Raw genomic sequence first — 25,365 nt, 5'->3', positions numbered from 1 at the left:
CATAATAAAGTCATTTTAGGTATACATGTATATTTCAAAGGGTTTTCAATGAGATGAAGATTGTTGTGATGTAAGACAATATTGGTGATATAGTGAATTTACAATAATGGCTTTGTGATATTATTATGATTAGGTAATAACGCTAAAACGAATAAGTAATATTACTTATTACAATGATATCAATTATTCATGTTAGCGATCTATGACTTGAATCACGGGCTATCTCGTACATTCTGTGTTTAAATTTGAATGAAAGTAAATTTTACCGGTGCCCTCTTAATCCATTTCCGTGGTGTGCCAACCCGAAAACTTTCCTGTGAACTAATCTGAATGAAGTTCAACATATCATTCATAAAATTATGCTTAAAAGCTGACCGAATCGTGAAAACATGTCAACAACTTTTAGTAAAAAAAACCAAGTATATGTCTCTTTAAAATTTATGTTTTTTATTGTTTGAGATGGTCCCTCATTATATTTTGCAGATGGTCCCTCTTAAAACTGGGTCCTAAAGATGCATTAAACCTTATTATTCTTTTACAGGCAAACAAAGCACTCTTGTGACTCCGATGAAAAGCACATGACGGAGCAGGTGACAGCTGAGAGGAGAAAGAAGAATATGGACCGTTCTTTAATAACACTTATAGTGTTAGCTGTAATTTGTCAATGTGTAACATCAGGTAATACTGTCATGCATATTCATTATGTGTATTAGAGACAAAGGTCTTACAGATCTTAAACAATGGGTATTATATCCCGTTTCTGAAACATTTCTATCTCATTGTTACTACACGTAGATACACACATATAGACGGATAGAGGTAAATTGTCTATTGTCTGACAAATGTACCGCTAATAATAATATGTATATACGAGCATATTGGTGCTATGAATCAAATTGTATCAAATACAACTTGAAGATTGGCCATTTACATGTTTATTTAGACTGTGGATATGTAAATTGTAATTTAATGTATGCATTTTTTTACTTTCGTTTTGTTTATAGTCTCCGGTACAGATGGTTCTTACATGTCAGTTGTAAAGAACAATCAAAGGCTTGTGCTTGCACTGTTTTAACATTGTACCAATTCTACATAAATTTGATGAGTATCAGCAAAACGAGTAGTGATATTCTTCACCGGAGATTGAACTCGTGACCCATGCCTAAAATTAACTGGTCCGCCGCTCCACCAACTGAGCTAAAGGGAAATTCCCATTAGAGTGAAAATAGAAGGTGGCTGTATCAGTATGTACACTAGTACTATTTGCAGTTAAAACGGAAACATTTCCGCCCCTCCCCTCCTTTCAGATACTCCAAGTTCTATCTCTAACGAAGCCTCAAATTCTCCTATATATAGCTTGCACTTGGAGTGGTCAACAGCACCAAATTAAAGAAAAGCAAGAAGTGTGCCTCCACTAAGGACTGAAACCACCCTTGGCTTACAGGTCCGCTGCTCTAATGACTGAGCTAAAGGGCGAAGCTAGAACGTGACTTTATTATGTAGACTATATTTACATTTAAACTTGCCATACATGTATTCTGTTTTAAGATTTATTTTACTAAAAAACTTTAATGTTCTTATTATATTAGAATTAAAAACAAATAAAATCCTTACATTTGATTTATATTAATACAGCATCCTATGAATATGGCTGTGTCTACTGCAAAGGCAAGAGCTGCCAATACAAAAGCTCTGTGATGGCCGGTGATTGTACAGCTCTCGGCTCATACAATGATACTCTCTTGGAGACTGGCTGGGGAGTACTGGATATCTCCGCTGGCTATGGCAAGGTTAAGTTTACCGACCAGGAACTTATGTATGGCACTGGTTTCATGGAAGGAACAATGACATATAAGTAAGTAAGGCACCATAATGCATGTTGTTGTTGTTGTTGTTAAAGTCATCAATGTTGTCATGATTGATGTAATTGTTGTTTGATACATTGCAAAAGTTAAAAAAAAAAAAAATTATATAATTTTTTTATATATAAATATTGACCAAGATGTTATTTAGATAACAAATTCTATCTTAAACATAAATATCTTAGCAATATTATATCTGTCCGTCCTCCGTCTGTAACCTTGTGAACACAATAACTTGAGTAGATGTCAACTAAATTTGATGAAACTTTGTATGCAGCCATATATCGACAAGATCTCGAAGGAGTTCAAAAATGGGAATTACTCAACTGTAACTGACAGAGTAATTTCCCTTTGTAATAATATTATTAACACTTTTTTAGCTTACCTTGCCCAAAGGGTAAATCTTTTAAAAACGCTACTAGTTCTTAAAAACTAAATGGATTTTGATGAAATTTGGTCTGGAAAATTATTTGGCAATTTTGTATGTTGCATAAATTGAAAAGGCAATGTTTTATGTAAGGATTTGACACCTGTGAGGCTGGAGATATGGGGCCCAATAAGGAAAATATAGCAAGCGAAAAACAAAAACAAAAATACTTTTTCAAGAATGAGAGAATTTAGTCAACCTGTAGTTAGAACCATTATTGCGAGAATCAGTTCTTAACTAGGAAAATATTTGAAATTCAACTTAAATCAGAGTATTTTGTCGTACTTACTGTAATATCTAGGTGAGCGATACAGGCCCTCTGGGCCTCTTGCATTGATCATGGCTTTAAATTTTATTGGATGGTTAAAGCTTGAAGATTTTTTTTTATAAACTTGGATTGCTTCCTATTAGACTAGAAATTCAACTCTTTTGTTTTCATTTATTTTAGGAGGATATACGAACATTATCAGAACGCAAAAGATTTTTTCTTAAGTTCAAAGTCAGAAGAGTACATAAGTAAACTGCAAGCATTCCTGTCAATCCAAGATGTGTGGCTGAGACAGATGGTGGAGAACAATCTAGCTGATCCCGTTTGGCGGCATGTTGGTCTTGTCATAGACCAGTATGATGGCCTGATAGATGGGTACAAGTCTGTAGCACCTGACAATATGGTATGATACTCAAATATTAAACATACTGTAAATCACTCAGTTTTTGTGAAAAGTCATTTTTGTTTGTAAATTCTGTAAATGGCTTAGTTTTGGTGGAACACCATTTTCATTTATATACATATATATATATACTGTAAACCGCTCAGTTTTTGTGATACATCATTTTCATTTATGCATACTGTAAACCGCTCAGTTTTTGCGATACATCATTTTCATTTATACATACTGTTAACCACTCTGTTTTTGTGATACATCATTTTCATTTATACATACTGTAAACCACTCAGTTTTTGTGAAAAGTCATTTTCTTTTATGATGCATACTGTACTATAAATCACTCACTATTTGTGATATTCATTTCTATATATGTACTGTTAATCACTTCATTTTTGTGAAAAGTCATTTTCATGATTCACCACAAGCTGTTTGCAAGTATTTGAATTCACAAAATAACAACAAATGCTTGGTAGAGAAATGTTTAACTAAATGTTTGCTGTTGTATAAATAAATATACAAAAATACATAACATTTATTATCAAATCTGTATTAAAGCAACTTGAACAGGAAAGCGTACTGTAAAAATATCAATACAAAATTCCAATTATTCATGTGTGGATTATTCATTTTGAATCTTAAACTTTAAAACAAATTGTAAGAAAATGAATTCCAGAGTACCATTATTATTTTTCTTAACAAATGAAGTACTCAACTTGGCTCCACAAACATCACTGTAACCTCTGGAGGGGGAGTATGTAACCCTGGTAAATACTAGCTGAAATATACTGCTCGGCTAGAGAGAACTTCTCTTCAGCTCGGATGGTGTAAGATAATAAGCCAGAGGTCATGGGTTCGATCCCTAGCGGGGGCAGTGATTTAGATTAATCATGCACTCTGTTACCACAGTTCTAAAGGATCCTGCACATCCTTAGAAAAATTCCATCTAATATGAATATTACTGACATTTTTTGGTCTTTGGGAGCCACTACAACTAAATGTATGTGGTGTTTTTCACAGTGAAAACAAAGGTCATGTCACCAGAAAAAAACAGATATGAAATTATGTCAATGGTAGAGACTAACAGTATGAGGTCTACATTGGTGATTATTAAGTTATTAAGGATTTTTGTGTATAACCTAAAGAGGCAAAAGGTTTAACCAATTTTGATTGGTCATAATAGAAAATAATAAATAGTTCTTGTATCTATGTAAAAGTTTTTAGTCTAAACTAGGGAGCTTTAATAAACTGTCAGCTGACTTAATTTTACACACTCAAATTGATCATTTAAGTGCAAAACCAAATAAAAACACAGTAGAAGGCAGTTGGAGACCTATGTACATGTAGTGTGTGTACATGTATTTGTATTTCTGCTCTGATCTGTGAAACAAGTATATGATACATTCTTGGTTTAAACATGTATGATGATGGTGTATAATGTAATTCAATTATTAATATGTTTCAGAAACTTGATGTGTTCGCCTTTCAAGTGTTAAATGGTGCTGGTGATCTGATTGACCTTCAACATGCTCTTGACCCTGAAAGCATTCCAAACTGGAAAAAGATGTCTAAAGAGGAAGCCAAACTTTACGTTCAAAGACATGGTTTCTGTTCAGCTCTTGTCAAGGTACTAGGCTCTAAATGGCTCAAATTATCGATGAGGTTACCTTCACTTTCACTCCCCTCTATACTCCAGGGGTTACCTTCACTCCCCTCTATACTCCAGGGGTTACCTTCACTTTCACTCCCTCTATACTCCAGGGGTTACCTTCACTTTCTCTCTCCTCGATACTCCAGGGGTTACCTTCACTCCCCTCTATACTCCAGGGGTTACCTTCACTTTCTCTCTCCTCAATACTCCAGGGGTTACCTTCATTTTCACTCCCCTCTATACTCCAGGGGTTACCTTCACTCCCCTCTATACTCCAGAGTTTACCTTCACTTTCACTCCCTCTATACTCCAGGGGTTACCTTCACTTTCTCTCTCCTCGATACTCCAGGGGTTACCTTCACTCCCCTCTATACTCCAGGGGTTACCTTCACTTTCACTCCCCTCGATACTCCAGGGGTTACCTTCACTCCCCTCTATACTCCAGGGGTTACATTCACTTTCTCTCTCCTCGATACTCCAGGGGTTACCTTCACTCCCCTCTATACTCCAGGGGTTACCTTCACTTTCACTCCCCTCGATACTCCAGGGGTTACCTTCACTCCCCTCTATACTCCAGGGGTTACCTTCACTTTCTCTCTCCTCTATACTCCAGGGGTTACCTTCACTTTCACTCCCCTCTATACTCCAGGGGTTACCTTCACTTTCTCTCCCCTCTATACTCCAGGAGTTACCTTCACTTTCACTCCCTCTATACTCCAGGGGTTACCTTCACCTTCACTCCCTACAATACTCCAGGGGTTACCTTCACTTTCACTCCCCTCTATACTCCAGGGGTTACCTTCACTTTCACTCCCCTCTATAATCCAGGGGTTACCTTCACTTTCTCTCTCCTCTATACTCCAGGGGTTACCTTCACTTTCACTCCCCTCTATACTCCAGGAGTTACCTTCACTTTCACTCCCTCTATACTCCAGGGGTTACCTTCACTTTCACTCCCTACAATACTCCAGGGGTTACCTTCACTTTCACTCCCCTCTATACTACAGGGGTTACCTTCACTTTCACTCCCTCTATACTCCAGGGGTTACCTTCACTTTCACTCCCCTCTATACTCCAGGGGTTACCTTCACTTTCACTCCCCTCTATACTCCAGGGGTTACCTTCACTCCCCTCTATACTCCAGGGGTTACCTTCACTTTCTCTCTCCTCAATACTCCAGGGGTTACCTTCATTTTCACTCCCCTCTATACTCCAGGGGTTACCTTCACTCCCCTCTATACTCCAGAGTTTACCTTCACTTTCACTCCCTCTATACTCCAGGGGTTACCTTCACTTTCTCTCTCCTCGATACTCCAGGGGTTACCTTCACTCCCCTCTATACTCCAGGGGTTACCTTCACTTTCACTCCCCTCGATACTCCAGGGGTTACCTTCACTCCCCTCTATACTCCAGGGGTTACATTCACTTTCTCTCTCCTCGATACTCCAGGGGTTACCTTCACTCCCCTCTATACTCCAGGGGTTACCTTCACTTTCACTCCCCTCGATACTCCAGGGGTTACCTTCACTCCCCTCTATACTCCAGGGGTTACCTTCACTTTCTCTCTCCTCTATACTCCAGGGGTTACCTTCACTTTCACTCCCCTCTATACTCCAGGGGTTACCTTCACTTTCTCTCCCCTCTATACTCCAGGAGTTACCTTCACTTTCACTCCCTCTATACTCCAGGGGTTACCTTCACCTTCACTCCCTACAATACTCCAGGGGTTACCTTCACTTTCACTCCCCTCTATACTCCAGGGGTTACCTTCACTTTCACTCCCCTCTATAATCCAGGGGTTACCTTCACTTTCTCTCTCCTCTATACTCCAGGGGTTACCTTCACTTTCACTCCCCTCTATACTCCAGGAGTTACCTTCACTTTCACTCCCTCTATACTCCAGGGGTTACCTTCACTTTCACTCCCTACAATACTCCAGGGGTTACCTTCACTTTCACTCCCCTCTATACTACAGGGGTTACCTTCACTTTCACTCCCTCTATACTCCAGGGGTTACCTTCACTTTCACTCCCCTCTATACTCCAGGGGTTACCTTCACTTTCACTCCCCTCTATACTCCAGGGGTTACCTTCACTTTCACTCCCCTATATACTCCTGTGGTTACCTTCACTCCCCTCTATACTCCAGTAGTTACCTTCACTTTCACTCCCCTCTATACTCCAGGGGTTACCTTCACTTTCACTCCCCTATATACTCCTGTGGTTACCTTCACTCCCCTCTATACTCCAGGGGTTACCTTCACTTTCACTCCCCTCTATACTCCAGGGATTACCTTCACGTTCACTCCCCTCTATACTCCAGGGGTTACCTTCACTTTCACTCCCCTCTATACTCCAGGGGTTACCTTCACTTTCACTCCCCTCTATACTCCAGGGGTTACCTTCACTTTCACTCCCCTCTATACTCCAGGGGTTACCTTCACTTCCCTCTATACTCCAGGGGTTACCTTCACTTTCACTCCCCTCTATACTCCAGGGGTTACCTTCACTTCCCTCTATACTCCAGGGGTTACCTTCACTTTCACTTCCCTCTATACTCCAGGGGTTACCTTCACTTTCACTTCCCTCTATACTCCAGAGGTTACCTTCACTTTCACTCCCCTCTATACTCCAGGGGTTACCTTCACTTTCACTCCCCTCGATACTCCAGGGGTTACCTTCACTTTCACTCCCCTCTATACTCCAGTAGTTACCTTCACTTTCACTCCCCTCTATACTCCAGGGGTTACCTTCACTTTCACTCCCCTCTATACTCCAGGGGTTACCTTCACTTTCACTCCCCTCTATACTCCAGGGGTTACCTTCACTTTCACTCCCCTCTATACTCCAGTGGTTACCTTCACTTTCACTCCCCTCTATACTCCAGGGGTTACCTTCACTTTCTCTCTCCTCGATACTCCAGGAGTTACCTTCACTCCCCTCTATACTCCAGGGGTTACCTTCACTTTCTCTCCCCTCTATACTCCAGGGGTTACCTTCACGTTCACTCCCCTCTATACTCCACGGGTTACCTTCACTTTCACTCCCTACAATACTCCAGGGGTTACCTTCACTTTCACTCCCCTCTATACTCCAGGGGTTACCTTCACTTTCACTCCCCTCTATACTCCAGGGGTTACCTTCACTTTCACTCCCTACAATACTCCAGGGGTTACCTTCACTTTCACTCCCTACAATACTCCAGGGGTTACCTTCACTCCCCTCTATACTCCAGAGGTTACCTTCACTTTCACTCCCTCTATACTCCAGGGGTTACCTTCACTTTCACTCCCCTCTATACTCCAGAGGTTACCTTCACTTTCACTCCCTCTATACTCCAGGGGTTACCTTCACTCCCCTCTATACTCCAGAGGTTACCTTCACTTTCACTCCCTACAATACTCCAGAGGTTACCTTCACTTTCACTCCCCTCTATACTCCAGAGGTTACCTTCACTTTCACTCCCTCTATACTCCAGGGGTTACCTTCACTTTCACTCCCCTCTATACTCCAGGGGTTACCTTCACTCCCCTCTATACTCCAGGAGTTACCTTCACTTTCACTCCCCTCTATACTCCAGGGGTTACCTTCACTTTCACTCCCCTCTATACTCCAGGGGTTACCTTCACTTTCACTCCCTACAATACTCCAGGGGTTACCTTCACCTTCACTCCCTACAATACTCCAGGGGTTACCTTCACTCCCCTCTATACTCCAGGGGTTACCTTCACTTTCACTCCCCTCTATACTCCAGGGGTTACCTTCACTTTCACTCCCCTCTATACTCCAGAGGTTACCTTCACTTTCACTCCCTTCTATACTTGTAGCTTAATTAGGTGTTGAGAGTCAATGAGAAAGAGTGTTTGTAAACAGTGTGTTAGTAATTTTAGGTATCAAGAGCCATGGAGAATGTGTATGTGTTGTATATCTAAGTGTTAGTAGCCAATGAGAATATGCATTTGTAATTTTAGATGTCAAGCGCCAATGATAATGTGCATTAATGATTTTTGGTGTCGGGAGCCAATGAGAATGTGTGTTTCATAATTTTAGGTTTTGTTGCCAATGAGAATGTGTGTTAATAATTTTAGGTGACTGGAGCCTATGAGAATGTGTTCATGTCCCATTCAAGCTGGTTTATGTACCAGTTCACCATGAGAATCTTCAAACACTGGAACATCAATGTACAAGACAGTGCTACTGCTGCCAAACAGATATCCTTCTCCAGCTACCCAGGTAAAAAAAAAAATACCCAGAATGACATCACTGCCTCCTCATAGGAGTTTTGTCATCATATTACAGTTCATCCCTTTCCATGTTATTCTGACATAATTTACTACAGTAATATTACCATAACCCTCACTAATTTAGATGGCATTCATTTGTCTATGAATGCCATGGCTTAATTTATTCATATCTTTACTACGCAAAAATTATAACTATTACCAATTCCTCCTGGAAAATTGTTGTTCTTTTAATATTAAGCAAGCATACACAACACTCCTTTTTGTTTAAACTTGATTTTGAAAAATGAATGCAATATTCTTAAAAATTGAATTATATATATTAAATATATTAGTTAAGTTAGGTATTGAACTGTTAACAGTTGAAATTGTTGCTATTTACACACTATTCAACCTACCCGCAGGCTTCCTCGAGTCCCTGGATGACTTTTATTTGCTGGGAAGTAACATGGTACTACTACAGACTACTAACAATGTGTTTAACGCCTCTCTGTACAAGATGGTGCATCCAAGAACTCTGTTGGCATGGCAACGTGTCAGAGTAGCAAGTATGATGGCTCACACTGGCAAGGAATGGGCCGAGATCTTTGCCAAATACAATTCGGGTGAGACATAAATAATTAAATAAATAATTTTCGAGGTTTATCTAGGGACAGTTTGGGGTAGATTATGGGCCTTATTCACAAATGGAAGATTTGTCTTGTTTGACCTTTTGCAATTGCTGTTTGTCTTTGTCATCCAGAAACAATTTACATTTTCAACATGTAAAAGTTTACTATTGTATTTACATCCTTGAATTAGCCCCTTCCATTGTGTTAAAGTTAAGTACTGTATTTATCCTCAAATACGCCCCTTCCCCTAGTGTTCAAGTTAAGTACCATACTTATCCTCAAATGTGACCCCACCTCATGTAATAGTTATAGTACTGTATTTATCCTCAAATTTATCCCTTCTCTCGTGTATAAATTTAGTACTGTATTTATCCTCAAATAAGCCCCCTCCCCATGTGTTAAAGTTTAGTACCATATTTATCCTCAAATAAGTTCCCTCCCCATGCGTTAAAGTTTAGTACCATATTTATCCTCAAATAAGCCCCCTCCCCATGTGTTAAAGTTTAGAACCATATTTATCCTCAAATAAGCCCCTCCTCATGTGTTAAAGTTTAGAACCATATTTATCCTCAAATAAGTTCCCTCCCTATGTGTTAAAGTCTAGTACCATATTTATCCTCAAATAAGCCCCTCCTCATGTGTTAAAGTTTAGAACCATATTTATCCTCAAATAAGCCCCCTCCCAATGTGTTAAAGTTTAGTACCATAAATTATCCTCAGATAAGCCCCTCCTCATGTGTTAAAGTTTAGTACCATATTTATCCTCAAATAAGCCCCCTCCCCATGTGTTAAAGTTTAGTACCATATTTATCCTCAAATAAGCCCCTTCCCCTAGTGTAAAAAGTTAAGTACCATATTCATCCTCAAATAAGCCCCCATCCCTCTTGTATAAAAGCTAAGTATCAGTATTTATCCTCAAGTATGTTAAGTATTAATGTTTGGGGAGGTCTAACATGTGAACAACTTTCAGCTTAAACTTTTTTTTCAAAATTGATGATTTTGCAAAAATAAAGAAAGTGGCATATTTGTGGGACAGAGGCTTATTTGCAGATAAATACTGTAAGAAAAGATATTTCAAGTATTACATCAAATACCGCTGTTATCCACACAGGGACCTATAACAACCAGTATATGTTGGTGGACTTGAAGCAGATAGAACTGGGAAAGGCCATCAATGACGATGCTCTGTGGGTCGTAGAACAAATACCAACTCGAGTGACGGCTGGAGACCAAACACCCATCCTTAGAACAGGTGAGTTAACTATCTATATTGTGGAACCTCCGTAATGTGGACACTTTGGAAAGCATGTTTTCTAAATGTGGTTTAGCCCGAGGTTTGTAAAAAAAAAACCAAGGTGCGAGGTTTGACACTCCCTACTCATGTCTGGCTCCATGACACACTCACAACACCCTATATCACCTTATATGAGTATTTTTGTTTAGTGCAAACTGTAACAGGAGTAGAAAAATTTAAGTACAAGACCGGGATTCAAACCCAGGACCTCTGGACTCTAGATAGATGCTCCAACCACATGAACTACCGTACTTTGGGATATTTTGGATGTGGTTATATTTTGGTTTATTTGGCGCCTGGGGTGAATGAGCCAAAATCAAACACACCAAAATTTCACGAAAAAAATCATCGGAACAATATGGGTAGATTATAGCTGTGTTCAAAGACAAGTCGCGTCTCAATCAATCAATTAACTTGTGTAATTTACAAAGACTGCATGTTTTCCTGTGAAACCAGGTGAGACAAAATATAAAAGGCTTACACTGACATGTTTTCAGAAAATACCTATTCAAACAAAGGCTATATCTCAGGTAGGTGATAAAATCCTGCCATTTAGCCACAGAGCTTTTAGTCCTGTGTCCACGCGACATGGCTTCTAAATATGTAGACTTTGGTAGCGTAATAAACAAATATATCAATTACATAACGACAGGTAAGTGCCAAAATTTAACACACATGATGGTAAATGCCAAAATTTGACCCACCAATATTTAGCCATCCTATTTTGAGCAAAAAAATGCCAAATTTTGGCAATGCCAAAATATCCCAAAGTACAGTATATAACCACCGTCCTTTAGCCCTGTCCAATTCGGATACAGCCACATATGCCAAAAAAATTAAATGTGATTGACCTCTGAACTGTTCAAATATGCAACCTTCTACTTTTAAGTATTTTGACTAATGATCCAAAGGTTTTTGTAAATTTTAGGATATTGGCCATCGTACAATGTTCCATTTTACGAAGACATCTACAATATGAGCGGCTACCCTGAATTTGTGGCTCAACATGGAACGGACAACTCCTATCAACTAGCTCCTAGGGCGAAAATATTCCGTAGAGACCAAGCCAAAGTGGTGGATCTCGAGAGTATGAAACACATCATGCGTTACAACGGTAAGTATCAAATTACTGTAAACGTGATTATTTTCGCAGGGGGTTAATTTCGCGATTTCAATATGTAAACTATACGCGCGCGGGTAATTTTCAAGATTGAACCACTTTCGCTTGTAGTTCAAGATTACACAAATTTATATCAGATTAATATGTGTGGGGAAAATTTTCGCGAACAAAAGGAGACTGCGTAATTAGCGTAAATTTCCCCTTTTCGTAAATTTCAACAGTGTTGGACTGATGATGGATTATAATGGAAACTTTATCAATTAAAGAAAAGTCATCTACAAGACAATCAGTTATACATGTAATAAAGTCATAATAGGTAGTGAAATTTCCTTTTAGCATTTTCTGTTTTCCAGAACAAGTTTTCTCTTGGTTTTTAGCTCACCTGGCCCAAAAGGCAAGTGGGCTAAATGCCATAGTGCTGTGTGTGTCGTCTGTCCGTCCATCGTTCTGACATCAACTTTTTCCTTTTAAAATTTTTCTGCATAACCAAGAGACAGGGTTATGGTATTGGGTCAGTAGCTTAATGGGAGAAAGGTCTACAAAGCTTGTTCAAGTGAATCTTGTTTTCCAGGGTACAGGAGTCAGATACAATAAAATCTTTGAATGACTTTTTCTCAGCTGAGAGGTCCAGGGTCATAATATTTTTCAGATGCATGCAGGAATAAAGGGCTACCAAGTTTATTCAAATAAATGACACAGACCTTCCCCTAGGTCATAGGGGTCAAATGAGTATAATTCTTAAAACAACTTTTCCTCATTACCCAGAAGGCTCAATGTCATAGTATTTGCTATTATAGCATGCTGGGATGAAGGGATACTATGTTGGTTAAATGACCTTGACCTGCTGTCAAGGTCGCAGGGGTCAAATCATTAAAATCTTTAAACACTTTCTTCTGATTAACCAAAAGACTCATTATCATTGGCCAGTAGCATGATGGAATAAAGCACTGTGAAGTGTGTTTAAATAAATGACCTTGACCTTATTTAATGGTCACACAGGTTAAGATGTTGAAATATTTTTAATGACTTACCGTAAATATTCGCGTATAGTGCGCACTTTTTTTCAAAAATTGACAAGTGAAAAAGACCACTGCGCACTATACGCAAGTACAAGCCTTTTCCCAGTGAGAATGGATGTGATTTGACTGAGATTTGTGATCGTTTCCTTCACAGCAGGATTGATTTAATACTTATATATAACATATATAAAGCATTAAGAAAGTAATAGTTAACAAATAATCAAAGAAATGAATAATTATTTTAATGTTTAATTTCTTGAAATTGTGTATTTATCAGCAATTACGTGGATTTATCTAAGTCGGTCGTGAGCCACATGTTCCGTACACATATGATCTCACTTGAGCATGTTCCCGTATTCAGGTCCAAAACGATGTATAACATCTCAATTAACATCAAACAAAACTTGAAATGATATAGCAGTACTTAGTTATTTCATACTTCTAAATTAATCACCTTATAAATCCAGAATGTTGCCAGAAACTGATAACGTTCAACTTGTTTATTTACGGAAGCTGTAACAGCACGCATGCGCAATTAGGCACGGGTAACACTAATGCCTTGATCTCGTGCGGCAGTCACTGTCACTGACCAACTGGCCTTATAAAATACGATATGACTGTGAAAACTACCGGGTTACTCTTATTTATCGTCTGCACTGTAGATTTATCCATTACACATGTTAATTCATTGATATAAAAGTTGTGACCAGCACGACGACTGCAGACTTGTTTCCGTACTGTATACAAAATGGCGGCCTGTGTTCCATTATGTAGCAGTCAGCTTACTATTCAATCTTGTTATAATTAAGCTTAATTAGCTTTGTTTGTTCGTGGAAAGATACCACAAGAGACCATACCTGCGTGAAAATCACAAGATAATTGAGAGTAGGATTAATTATTTTGTTGGTACAACAGCGTAGATGGGACCGCTACAATTTGCAAGCTGACTAGGCCTGTGGCGGTATAATGTAAACAACCTGTCAATCCAATGTGTCAAAGCTGGCCGGTGATTCCAATTAAATGTGGTATATTGTAAATTAGCTTTCATAAGTTACAAATTCCTATCATTTTATGCTTTAAAATTCATCTACCGCTCAGTTGAAAATTGAAATTTTTTTTTTTTTTTTTTTTTTTTAAATGAACCTCAAAAACGTACCTGCGCACTATACGCGAGTGCGCACTATACCCGAATATTTACGGTATTAGCCCATCCCACCAATCGCATGATGGGAACAACTATGAAATTTGTTCAAATGAAAACCATAGCTATACTTTTATATTCAGAATGAAGTGATATTCTGCTTAACATCCAGATCAACTTTAAAGTTGCATTCTTAGTAGCTGAATGATACAGGCCAATTGGGTCTCTTGTTATATTGCTAGGTAGTTGTAAGAGTCAAGAAGATACTTGAGTCGTACTCTTATCATGGTGCTACACTTGTAACTGTCTGACCAATCCTGGTGTTCTTAATTTTTTTTTTAAATATCTTTTTGAGTTATTCTCATTACATTTTTTTTTCTTGCGTTTTGCAATGGTTCTTTTTGTCGTATAAAATTAAAAAAAAAAAAAAAATTTCTTTACAGATTACCAACATGATCCCTACTCAGAGGGAGATGCATGCAACGCGATATGTTGCCGTGGAGACCTTAAAAATTCTGGGTCTTCTGCATCTGGTTGCTATGATACAAAGGTCAGTTCAATAACACATCATCAACTCTCTTCTTTTAGCTTGTTATCTCTTCGTGAAAAAGTCAAAAGGCGAATTTTTTGCGCCATTTGCAATTCATGACGTCATATCATTGTACATATTATGAAGTCACAATCAATTTATGACTGGCGAAGCCAATGAAAAATGCTCAATGGTATATTACACTAGTGACTCATGCAAAAATATTACTCGAGCAAATTCACTTAATAAAATGGCAAATATATATGATGAAAATATTAACCAATTGTTCCTCCATATCTCTATACCTAATATGTAGTGATTATCTTTCTCTAGGTATCAGACTTTCACATGGCACAGAACTTTGTAGCAGACATAATTAATGGTCCTACTCGAGGAACAGGATTACCTCCCTTCCAATGGACAGAACAGTTCAAGGACTCCCATGTTGGGCTTCCGCTGGTGTACAGCTTTGAATTCCTCCGTACCTCCCCTCGTTGGAATGTAACCTTTGGTTGACCTCCAAAATATCCTTATTGGATTCATACTTTGATCCTCAAGTTGCCTTTTCCTTAAGGGTGTATGCTTCTGTACTGTATCTTTCATATCCTTTTGAAAAAGTTGCATAACCAAGTAATGAATTTGATTCATAAAAGTACACTTTAAAAACTGCAAAATGATTAAAAATAAGTGAAAAAAAACCAACAAAAAACAAAGGGAGAGAATTCCAGATATAAAGATGAATAGCATACATCCTTAAGTGTAAAGCCAATATACAATGAATAAATACTTTGATTCTTTTTTAGCATTTTTTGTGGTTTTGATCATCATGAAAATAGATCACCCGATTTCATACAGATATACATACAGTATACATGTATCCTCATAGAAAACTGTATTAATATTTGATACTGTATTTTGATAAAAAAAATGGTAATCTCACATTTCTTTCCAGAACATTTTAAGAGTGTACTTCAAAATCTACAGAGTTTTGTGGTATAATTCTATTAGATTGACAATTATTTGATGAATTTTTTGTTATTTTTTTGTTATTTTTTTTTATGTTTAAAAGCGTGCCTTTACTGATGTTAGACTATTCAACAGCAATTCTTGAGAACTAAAAAAAAAAGACATTATGACTGTGATCAGTCTCATTCCATTAAGAATTGTTGATAGGTAGGGCAATGGTGTATCCCTGTTAAATGAAATGTGTATTCTTTGACCTCTGAAATGAAATATGATAGATTATCATTTTACATCTACATAAGCATATGTGTTACATCTACATTACAATGTGTTACATATAAATTGCCATATATGTGTATTAGTCAAATCATTCCGTTCATGATTCAATAACTTTTTTCAGGAGAATTATATAAGTAGGAGCTCCACTTTTTGGTTCAAAACTTGATGCCATCATATCATAAATTTTGTCTCGTATAATGTTCTGGAAAACAAACAATAGCTCAATAATGAAGTTTTAAAAACAATGTAAAATCTAATATTTACTTTTGTTAACTCTACGCCTTATTGTTTTCCCACAATTTTATTAGGAGACAATGATAATAAACAAAAATATGTTTTACTCCGGTCAAGTCTTGTTTCAGTTTCATCATTCTGATTACTTCATTTCCAAACAGATTTTGATAAAACTACATAGACATATTAACTAAGGGAGAATGTCTCAGATTGGTTCATGTTTCACTCAGAGGACCAAGGACACAGCCAAGGTCACCAATTTTTATTTATACAGAAGATATTTCAAATGAGTTTCTTTTTTAAGGTTCAAAGGTCAAGGCCACTTTTTAAGGTCATTTTTGTCATTCATGAAAACTTATTTACAACACTTCAAGGTTTCACATCTGTGGATAATTGTTACTATGGTTACCTTGAATGCTGTATTATTTCAGTTACTGGATGTCAAGGTCAGCATTTCTATTTATAGATTTGAACTTATCAAGAATTCCTAAAGTCAATTATCATTACAGACGGCAAGTAGTTAATTCACATGATACTCACAAATGAAAATTTTTGGCTAGGCAGTGAAAAATTAAAGTTGCTTACATTAAATTGCTTTGTCCATATAACGCATAACAATTTTAATATGCTTGCTACACATCACCGACATTGTGTACACTTCCTGAGACAAAAATGAATAAAACATCACCCATGGTTTGTAATCTGAACACCAAGAAATGAAAAAAATCAAAATAGTATTATAAAATTTTTCTCTTTTTAGACCACAAGTTTCATCAGGAGTATGAATGATAGAGTTTCTTCTGGATATCATTGATTATTTGTTCATTTTAAATTCAAAAGATGAAAAGCGATGCTCAACCTTTTGATTGGTGGTAAAAGTGTTCATATTTTGTCACTTTATAAAATATGTACAACTTTTAAACAATCAGTCATAAATACAATTTGAGATGTAGAACTTTTAATATAACATTCAAACTCTGAATGGTTGAAAACATTTTTGGTTGTACTGCTTGATATTCACCACAGAAATGTAAATTTATATAAAACGTAATGATGATGTCATATTAAAGCCATATCTGTGATTGTAAGGAAAACATCCTACTGAATGTTTTTACCGTATGTATGATTCAATTTATATATTTTTCAGATTGGTATAATAAAATTTTGCGATTCTTTAAAAAATGATTTTTGTTTTGTATACCTGTATGGCTAATTGTTTTATAATATTATATCATATATAATATAATATGATACAGTGTGTATATTATAATATGATACCAGATCTGTATGTATCCTGTATCATATGACAGATATACGCCTATGATAATCAACATTTTTTTATGAAGACATTATACATAAATTAGCATTCGTTTGACGTTCATGAGAAATGTTTGTCATGGAATGGAAATTGGGTTTGGTTTGGTTTGGTGGCCTTTCGTGCGTGCAATAAACATGGGTGGAAATTGGGTATCGGGGTATTTTTATAACATTACAGTTTTTATATTTACTTATAGAACAGGAGATCCCAGAGGGATCTTGGCGCCCACCATTGAATGATCCATATCAGTCAAATGGAAGACTGATACTTTCTCTTTTTTTCCCTTCTTTTCCCTTCTTTCACTCTTCCTTCAAAACATTTTCTGATTGGTCCAAAAATGCAATATGCATAACTAATGACCAAAAGGAAACGTAGATATGAAATTTGTGAAAGATCCATTTGTACTTTCTGAGAAATAGTGATAACAAATTTCAATCGTCAAAATCCAAGATGACCGCCTGTCGGCCATGTTGTTTTCCGATCTGTCCCAAAATACAGTATGCATGATTAGGGACCAAGGGGAACTTACATATTAATTTTGAGAAAGATCCCTTCAAAACGTGAGAAATAAGATAACAAACTTCAAATGTCAAAATCCAAGATGGCCGCCTGTCGGCCATGTTGTTTTCTGATCGGCCCAAAAATGCAAACAACTAGGTACCAATGGAAACTTCCACATGGAATTTGAGAAAGATCCCTTTAGTTTTTTCTGAGAAATAGCGATAACAAACTTCAATTGTCAAAATTAAAGATGGCTGCCTGTCGGCCATGTTGTTTTCCGATCGGTCCCAAAATGTAATATGCACAACTAGGGACCTAGGGGACCTTATTTATGAAATTTGAGAAAGATCCCTGCAGTGCTTTCTGAAAAATAACGATACAAGAATTACTTACTATGGGACGGACGGACCACAGAGAGAGGACGATTTGAAAAGCCCACCATCTGATGACGGTGGAATAAAAATGTTTCAATGTATATGTACATAAGAACCTCCTTAACGCGATATCCAAATTGGTAACGGATATTAAAACGGCTTGCTGTAAGCGGTCATTATTTAAAGCAGAAATTGCCGTAAATTGACACTCCAATTATGTATATTTTTGTTTTTAAATACTATTTCAAGCATTTAATTGGGCTTAACATTATTTTAGGATATTTTTTGTCTGCAAAATGTTCGGAAAATATTCTTACCAATAAAATTTAGGAAGTTAGATGGGTGTGCGAAACAACGTTCCCGACCGGCTTCGAAGCTTCTATGTGCAGTGATACGCTCAACACTATTTAAAATAATATCTTGCTTAACAAATTATTTCCATGTATCATATCCTATGTCCTGTACAATTTTGTACAAATGTATGTATGTAATTCTCTACACTTTATATGTTTATGAGAATAAAATCATTGTTATTGCATGTGCACATCAGGCTGCACACTTTTATGTTAGAAGCAATTTGTACACCTTACGGCGAAAATTGACATTTTGTCATTTCCAAATGTCTACTCACGTTCTGAGCGAAGAAGGAATTTCAATAACAGTCATTTTGGGACCAACATTTTTTTTTTATTCTTTTTTTTTTTTTTTTTTTGAATCTTCGGCTGAAATTTTGGGAGATGAATTCGTAACGTTAACAAATTAATTTCCCTTTGTTTTTTGTAAATATCACGGATATGAACGTTAACATCATTATAAATTAAAAGCGGATGTCATAAGAGAGTCTTTCTAACAATTCAGATAAATATTAGCCTGTTCTGGTCGTTCAATATGAGCAACCTCACGACCAATCACTCCTCGATGCCGAGTTTTAAAGTTCGTCCAACTATACGAAGGATTCACAGTTGTTACGAACTAAACACCATCCCATAAATGTATTGTCATATATTTTTTACCTATTTCTGAGTTGACTTTGTATTTGTCTCTGTCAAATTGCTCTTACAAATAAGTGATTTTGTAGCTGAAAGTGCACCACTGTCCTCTGTGATCATAATGGCCCGCCATCTTGAAAAGATCATTCACACACGGGTACATCATTATGTACTTAAAATCAGGAAAGATGCGTTTTGTCTAAAAGGGTGATCCGATATACTTTTTATATGTTGATTTATATAGCCAGTTGTATGAAATGACAGTGAGGCAGTATACTGTCTACATCTCGATTATTATATTATCATTTCAGGTTTTTATAATACTGTGAAACCATTAATTTTCGTGGGGATTTAATGTTCGTTTAGTTCGCGGATTCACTTGATCCACGAATTCATATCCACGAATTACACGAAAAACTTCCAACTACAAACGTGAAGATATTCTTTATCCACGAATTCAAATGTCCGCGAATTCCAAAAACGGTAAAAGTACATACACGAAGATATTGTTTATCCACGAATTCATGTCCCCGCGAAATAGCATTTTTTAAGAAAACGACGGAATTTTAAGCCCACGAAAATTTAAGATTTTACGGTATCTAAGTTCACATCGCGACAAGGCAATTGACGGAACCCTTGATTTTTGGAAGTAAACAGTCATATATGAAACCGTTTTCGCTGGTCATAGCTGAAAGTTATGAAATCCAAAATTGACGTCTGGTAGCCATTTTTTTTTGTCTTCACAATCAGACTGAAAATAATACACCAAAACTGAGAAATTAGCGAGAAATGTTCAGACAAATGTTACCATAAAAAATCGGCCGTAAAATTGTATACATATGTACACAGCTAATCAATAAGAGGATTTACGTTCAGAATTACGGCTTTAGAATATCGAGCAACATTGACAAACCACAGATTAAAGACAAATTGAGAATGGTTGGATAAAAAGGCGATAATTCTCAATGCTTGCACATAAGAAATATTTTTCTTCGCAGATTTGTTCACACAAATGTCTTATTTTCGTTTATCCTTTTTTGCTGATGAGGTTTTCAGGGGTTTTTTTATTTTGAAAAGATATCCTGATATTGATTTTAAATGATATATCAATTCGGTTTTTCTTTTATACGATACGCGCGACTTTTCTTTCATCTCCTGAAGAGTTATAAAGAAATCCACCCCCGTCAAGCTGATCTCCTCTAATCCGGTAGCAATTGCGTGTCTGTCTGCAAACGTTTGTCCAACAGGGTCGAGACCATAAAATCACGTGTCTCGTACGACAACGCTTAAGTATGACTTGACCTGCTGCATGAAGGCATGCCAAGAAATGAAAGCAGACGCCATATTTGCGAAACATCCGGGGCTTTTGCGGAAATAACGTGTTTATATATGTTGTGACTGATCATTAATGAACGTATTTAAGATTGACCTACCCCGGAGAACGTGTAATGCTCAATAATAACCTCATCGCTCGGTAATGAAGAATTCACAGCATGGCATCTGTGTCACCTTGTCTCCAGATAAGATTGCTAAGCGATTGGCTTTGCACATACTGTATACAATTCGAATCTCCAATCTTGGCACATCGTTAGGCATGACGCGGAGCTTCAGTGTTAACGAATGACTTCAAAGGGTGGGTGGCCATGAGATTTTCTGTGATATTTGTGCATTGATGAATTGGATAGTTCGTTTAAAGTAACTAGATTCCGCTATTCAGAAAGTCATTTATGTTGGGAATTCGTTAACAACTTTCTTAGCGGTATATGACTGATGTTTTTGTTGTAAACATGGCGAATAGCTTTTTACCGGCGCTTAAATTCTTGATCCAATGTACATTGCTTCCATGACAGACCAAGTCAAGATTTACAGAGAAAGCTAATAGCTAATACGGGTTATTTGTAACAAAACCATCCATTTTATGAAAGGAAGTGACGATATTCAATTTAGACGTCTCGACTTCACTAACCTTGTATGGAGGTTGAATTGAGCTCGATACCATATTGCGAGCTGACTTATAAGACCCATCGTTTAACCTTGCGTTTCCCAATAGTCCGTATCACGGGGACTTGAGAATTTGCTAGTCTACATGTATTTGGACCTTCCCTAGTGTGTATATAGAGGTTACACCACGAGTGGTTGTTGGATATGGAATTTATTTCACACGAGTAAGTTATTTTTTAAAAGTTACAAAAGACACGAGCTTTAGCGAGTGTTTTTTGCAACTTTTAAAAAATAACTTACGAGTGGGAAATAAATTCCATATCCAACAATTTCGAGTCGTGTGACCTATTTCTACCACAATAATATCGGCTTGAATCAAAGGGAAACGCTGTATTAACTGATCTGAGAGTTGATTAGCATGGCGTATTGTGGTAGAAAGCACATTTTGAGATGTTTCGGAGGTCAAATGTGCTATACACACTAGGGAAGGTCCAAATACATGAAGACTAACAAATTCTCAAGTCCATGTGGTCTGTACACGCTAAAATCGCCCTAACAACAGAGAGTTTGTTAATAGCCAATTTTTCTGATCTCTCTGCGGGCAAGCCTCTTTAAGCTGTGCCATCGTCATGAAGTAGCAATCCAAGCTAAAACATTAAAATTCTCCGAATTATTTTTAGATTTATTTGGTTTGGTTTATTTTGTTTAACGTCCTATTAACAACCAGGGTCATTTAAGGACGTGCCAGGTTTGGAGGTGGCCTATATGGTCAGTACCTGGCAATTGCCCGCCGTAGGTTTCGAACACGAAACCCAGAGGTTGAGGGCTAGTGATAAAGTGTCGGGACACGTTAACCACTCGGCCACCGAGGCCCCTTCAGATTGAACCATAGGCGCTAACCCTCAGTGTGACTGTCTTATGTATTTGTCTACATGGCTAGATTTGTATTTAAATTTATTTATTTATCTATTTCATTTGCTTATTTATTTCATTTTTTCGTACATGTTTGCGTGTTTATTTTGCAGGTAACAGCATGTTACAACGCCTTGCGTGTTGTCATCGGCTTAACTAACGACACATGGAGCAACGATCAATATATCTTATCTAAACTGGCTGATTTTACAGCTATCTTCAGAATCAAATGGTTCCGTTTTTGGTATAACTATCTTGTTTTCTTCGACTTAGGATATGTACATCATAGCAAAACGGTAGACTCTTTAAACGCCATCTTGCAGATGATAGGATTTGACTTTCATCTCTAACTTCGATCTTTCATAAAATCGCGTGGCAACGAAACTGTATAATTGTTAGGTTTGTATTTTATTTGGTTTGGGTGCAGTCCTCAGATCTCTGTCGTATTCCAAAATACTTCCATTATATATAGTATATATACACAAATCGTAGGTAACAAGTTCCCTGACGTCAAAAATAATTTCTTGATATATATTTTTATATCAGAAAATGTTTTCTTGATATCATCAAGAGATCTCAGAAGGATCTCCACACCAACCATTGACTGAACTTTTTTAGTTCTATGTAAGATTTTTCTACTTTTCCTTTCTTTCCCTTTTCCCTTCAAATTAATTTAAAACAAGGAGCCGCAAAGCTTGGCATTATCCCCCGCGCCCCGCAGTTGGTATGGAAACACAAACACATGTATATATCAAGCTCAAAGTAACAGTTATTAAGGAAACAGTAATTTGGTATTTTTGATTAAGTCTCCATGGTGACAGAAAAAATACCGAAAATGGAAGGTCCGCAATAGCAAAAGGCACAACTAGTCTGATATATTCAGAAAGTTTCAAGGAGCTGCGTTGAACAGTTTTGGAGTTATAGCCCAGAAACAAAAGGAAACAGAAATTTGGTAATTTTGATTAAGTTTCCATGGTGACAGAAAAGATACCGAAAATGGAAGGTCCTCAGTAGCAAAAGGCACAACTAGGGCACTAGTCTGATATATACAGAAATTTTCAAGGAGCTGCGTCGAACGGTTTTTGAGTTATAGCCCGGAAACAGTAATTTGGTATTTTTTACTAAGTTTCCATGGTGACAGAAAAAACACGGAAAATGGAAGGTCCGCAATAGCAAAAGGCACAACTAGGGCACTTGTCTGATATATACAGAAAATTTCACGGAGCTGCGTTGAACGGTTATGGAGTTACATTTGTATAGCCCGGAAACAAAAGGAAACAGTAATTTGGTATTTTTTACTAAGTTTCCATGGTGACAGAAAAAATACCGAAAATGGAAGGTCTGCAATAGCAAAAAACACAACTAGGGCACTAGTCTGATATATACAGAAAGTTTCAAGGAGCTGCGTCAAACGGTTATGAAGTTATAGCCCGGAAACGAGAGGAAACAATAATTTGGTATTTTTGACTAAGCTTCCATGGTGACAGAAAAAATACCGAAAATGGAAGGTCCGCAATAGCAAAGGCACAACTAGGGCACTAGTCTGATGTATACAGAAATTTTCAAGGAGCTGCGTTGAACGGTTATGGAGTTATAGCCCGGAAAAGAATCTCGGACGGACGGACGGACGGAGCCCAATTTAAAATCCCCCGCAAACGCGTTTTGCGGGGGACAATAAGAGAAACCTACAAATGAAATCCTAGAAGAGTCGGAACATTCCGCGAATAAGAAATAACCATAACAAACCATAACTGTCAAAACAAAAAAGATTGTCGACTGTCAGCCATTTTGTTTTCAAATCACACTGAAATTTGAATAATACACATCAGGTTTGAGAAATATTACATGTACTTCCGGAGAATTAGTGATAACAAACTTCAACGTTAAAATTCAAAATGGTCGCCTGTAAGCCTTTTTTGCAATCAATCTCAAAATTCAATATCCACAACTAGGGACCAAGGGAACCTACTTATGAATTTGAATAAAAACATCCATAACATACTGTCTAAGAAATAGCGGTAATAAACTTCAACCTATCAAAATTCAAAATGGCCGCCGAGGTGTTAGTTGATTTCAAAATTTATTCTTATACAAGTATATATAAATATAGTGCAATACAAAGTGAAACGGTGCCTCATACTAAAAAGATGCTACCATGATGAATGCTAGGAGGGGAGAAAGCCAGAAAGGATAGATATGCATTTAATAGCCCGTTGTCAATTTTAATTGGGTAAGCCTAATATCAGGAAAATCATACAGGAGCTTGGACATAGTATATAGAGGACATTGAATGGTTTCCCGTTTAATATAACATTTATTTCACGAGTATGACAGAATATCGATATTTTCACGAGTGCGAAGCATTTTTGCATTTAATAAACTTAAAAACAGAATTAAAAACATCGAAAAAATTTAAAAAGTCAAAAAGTGCGGGAATCAGTAATGACGTCATCTCTTTGTGGCGTTACTCCACGTCAACTTGATGGCGGCATTTTGAAAGGACTGATCAACGCAATTTAAGCGTTTTCTGCTGTTATGGGATAATCTGTGCATGAATAGCTAACGCGAAGTGAGTATTTTGTCATTAACGAGTCAGAAATTCAGAAATACAGCAAAATAACTAATTTATCTATCTCCGCTTCAATCGGAAAAATCGGCAAGTTTCAACGAGGTGAATACAAAGGTCTGCTCTGATTGGTCAAAAACGGAAAAGTTATATTTTCACAGCAAAACTTATATTTTCACTGCAAAATCTTAAATTTTCATTGCAAAACCTTATACTTTCACTGCTCATCGCTCCAGTGAAAACCGAATATAAGTTTCATTAGTTTGATAAATTTCTATATTTCGCTGGCAAAAATGCAATAAACCTCCTTATTCTCACTGCATGGCTTTTTTTAAAGGGGCGATTGATTATGGACCCCCTGCAGAATCGAGGATGGTTTCTTTTGTCGTGTTCTTAGCTCTTAATCAAAGATGAAAATGATATGAGATTCCGCAACACAGGTTCAATTAACCGATAACATACATGTACGACATTAACAAATACGGAGTCCTAAGTAGACGATAATTGGACTATTCTCTCCATCCGGAACTCCTCGTTTTTTTTTCAAATTGAGTTCCGGATGGTACAATCGGAACACCTCGCCTCCGTCTGCGAACGTAGGCTGAGTCTAGTTTCGGAGAAAATGACGAGGGGTTCCGATTGCCGGATGGTATTCTCTGCTTTTGGAGACATTTGAGGGCCCAGGAATAGAATCGACTGTATGTATGTACAAGTTGATCGTTGGACTGT

The 25,365-nt window shown here is 37.2% G+C and overlaps 1 protein-coding gene across 1 annotated transcript; it reads left to right on the top strand.

The window, feature by feature from the left end:
* Positions 1-569: 569 nt before the first annotated feature.
* On the top strand, positions 570-17,217 carry LOC117338522 (phospholipase B-like 1). The gene is made up of 10 exons (XM_033899880.1): positions 570-678; positions 1,636-1,855; positions 2,738-2,960; positions 4,420-4,581; positions 8,693-8,837; positions 9,250-9,450; positions 10,568-10,708; positions 11,679-11,864; positions 14,474-14,580; positions 14,893-17,217. Exons 1-10 carry the CDS (start codon positions 579-581, stop codon positions 15,073-15,075), a joined length of 1,668 nt encoding a protein of 555 aa, XP_033755771.1. The 5' UTR covers positions 570-578; the 3' UTR covers positions 15,076-17,217.
* Positions 17,218-25,365: the final 8,148 nt, after the last annotated feature.

The sequence above is a fragment of the Pecten maximus genome, chromosome 1 (genome assembly GCF_902652985.1).
Source record: "Pecten maximus chromosome 1, xPecMax1.1, whole genome shotgun sequence".
Taxonomy (NCBI): Eukaryota; Metazoa; Mollusca; class Bivalvia; order Pectinida; family Pectinidae; genus Pecten; species Pecten maximus.
The sequence above is the reverse complement of the archived record's forward strand: the minus strand, read 5'-3'. Positions and strand labels throughout refer to the sequence as shown.

Bases quoted from the DNA above. Each gene is read 5' to 3' on its own strand.
- LOC117338522 (XM_033899880.1), top strand. From the start codon at position 579: ATGACGGAGCAGGTGACAGCTGAGAGGAGAAAGAAGAATATGGACCGT. The intron at 2,961-4,419 runs GTATGATACTCA...AATATGTTTCAG, and splicing joins CTGTAGCACCTGACAATATG to AAACTTGATGTGTTCGCCTT. The intron at 4,582-8,692 runs GTACTAGGCTCT...TAATAATTTTAG, and splicing joins TCTGTTCAGCTCTTGTCAAG to GTGACTGGAGCCTATGAGAA.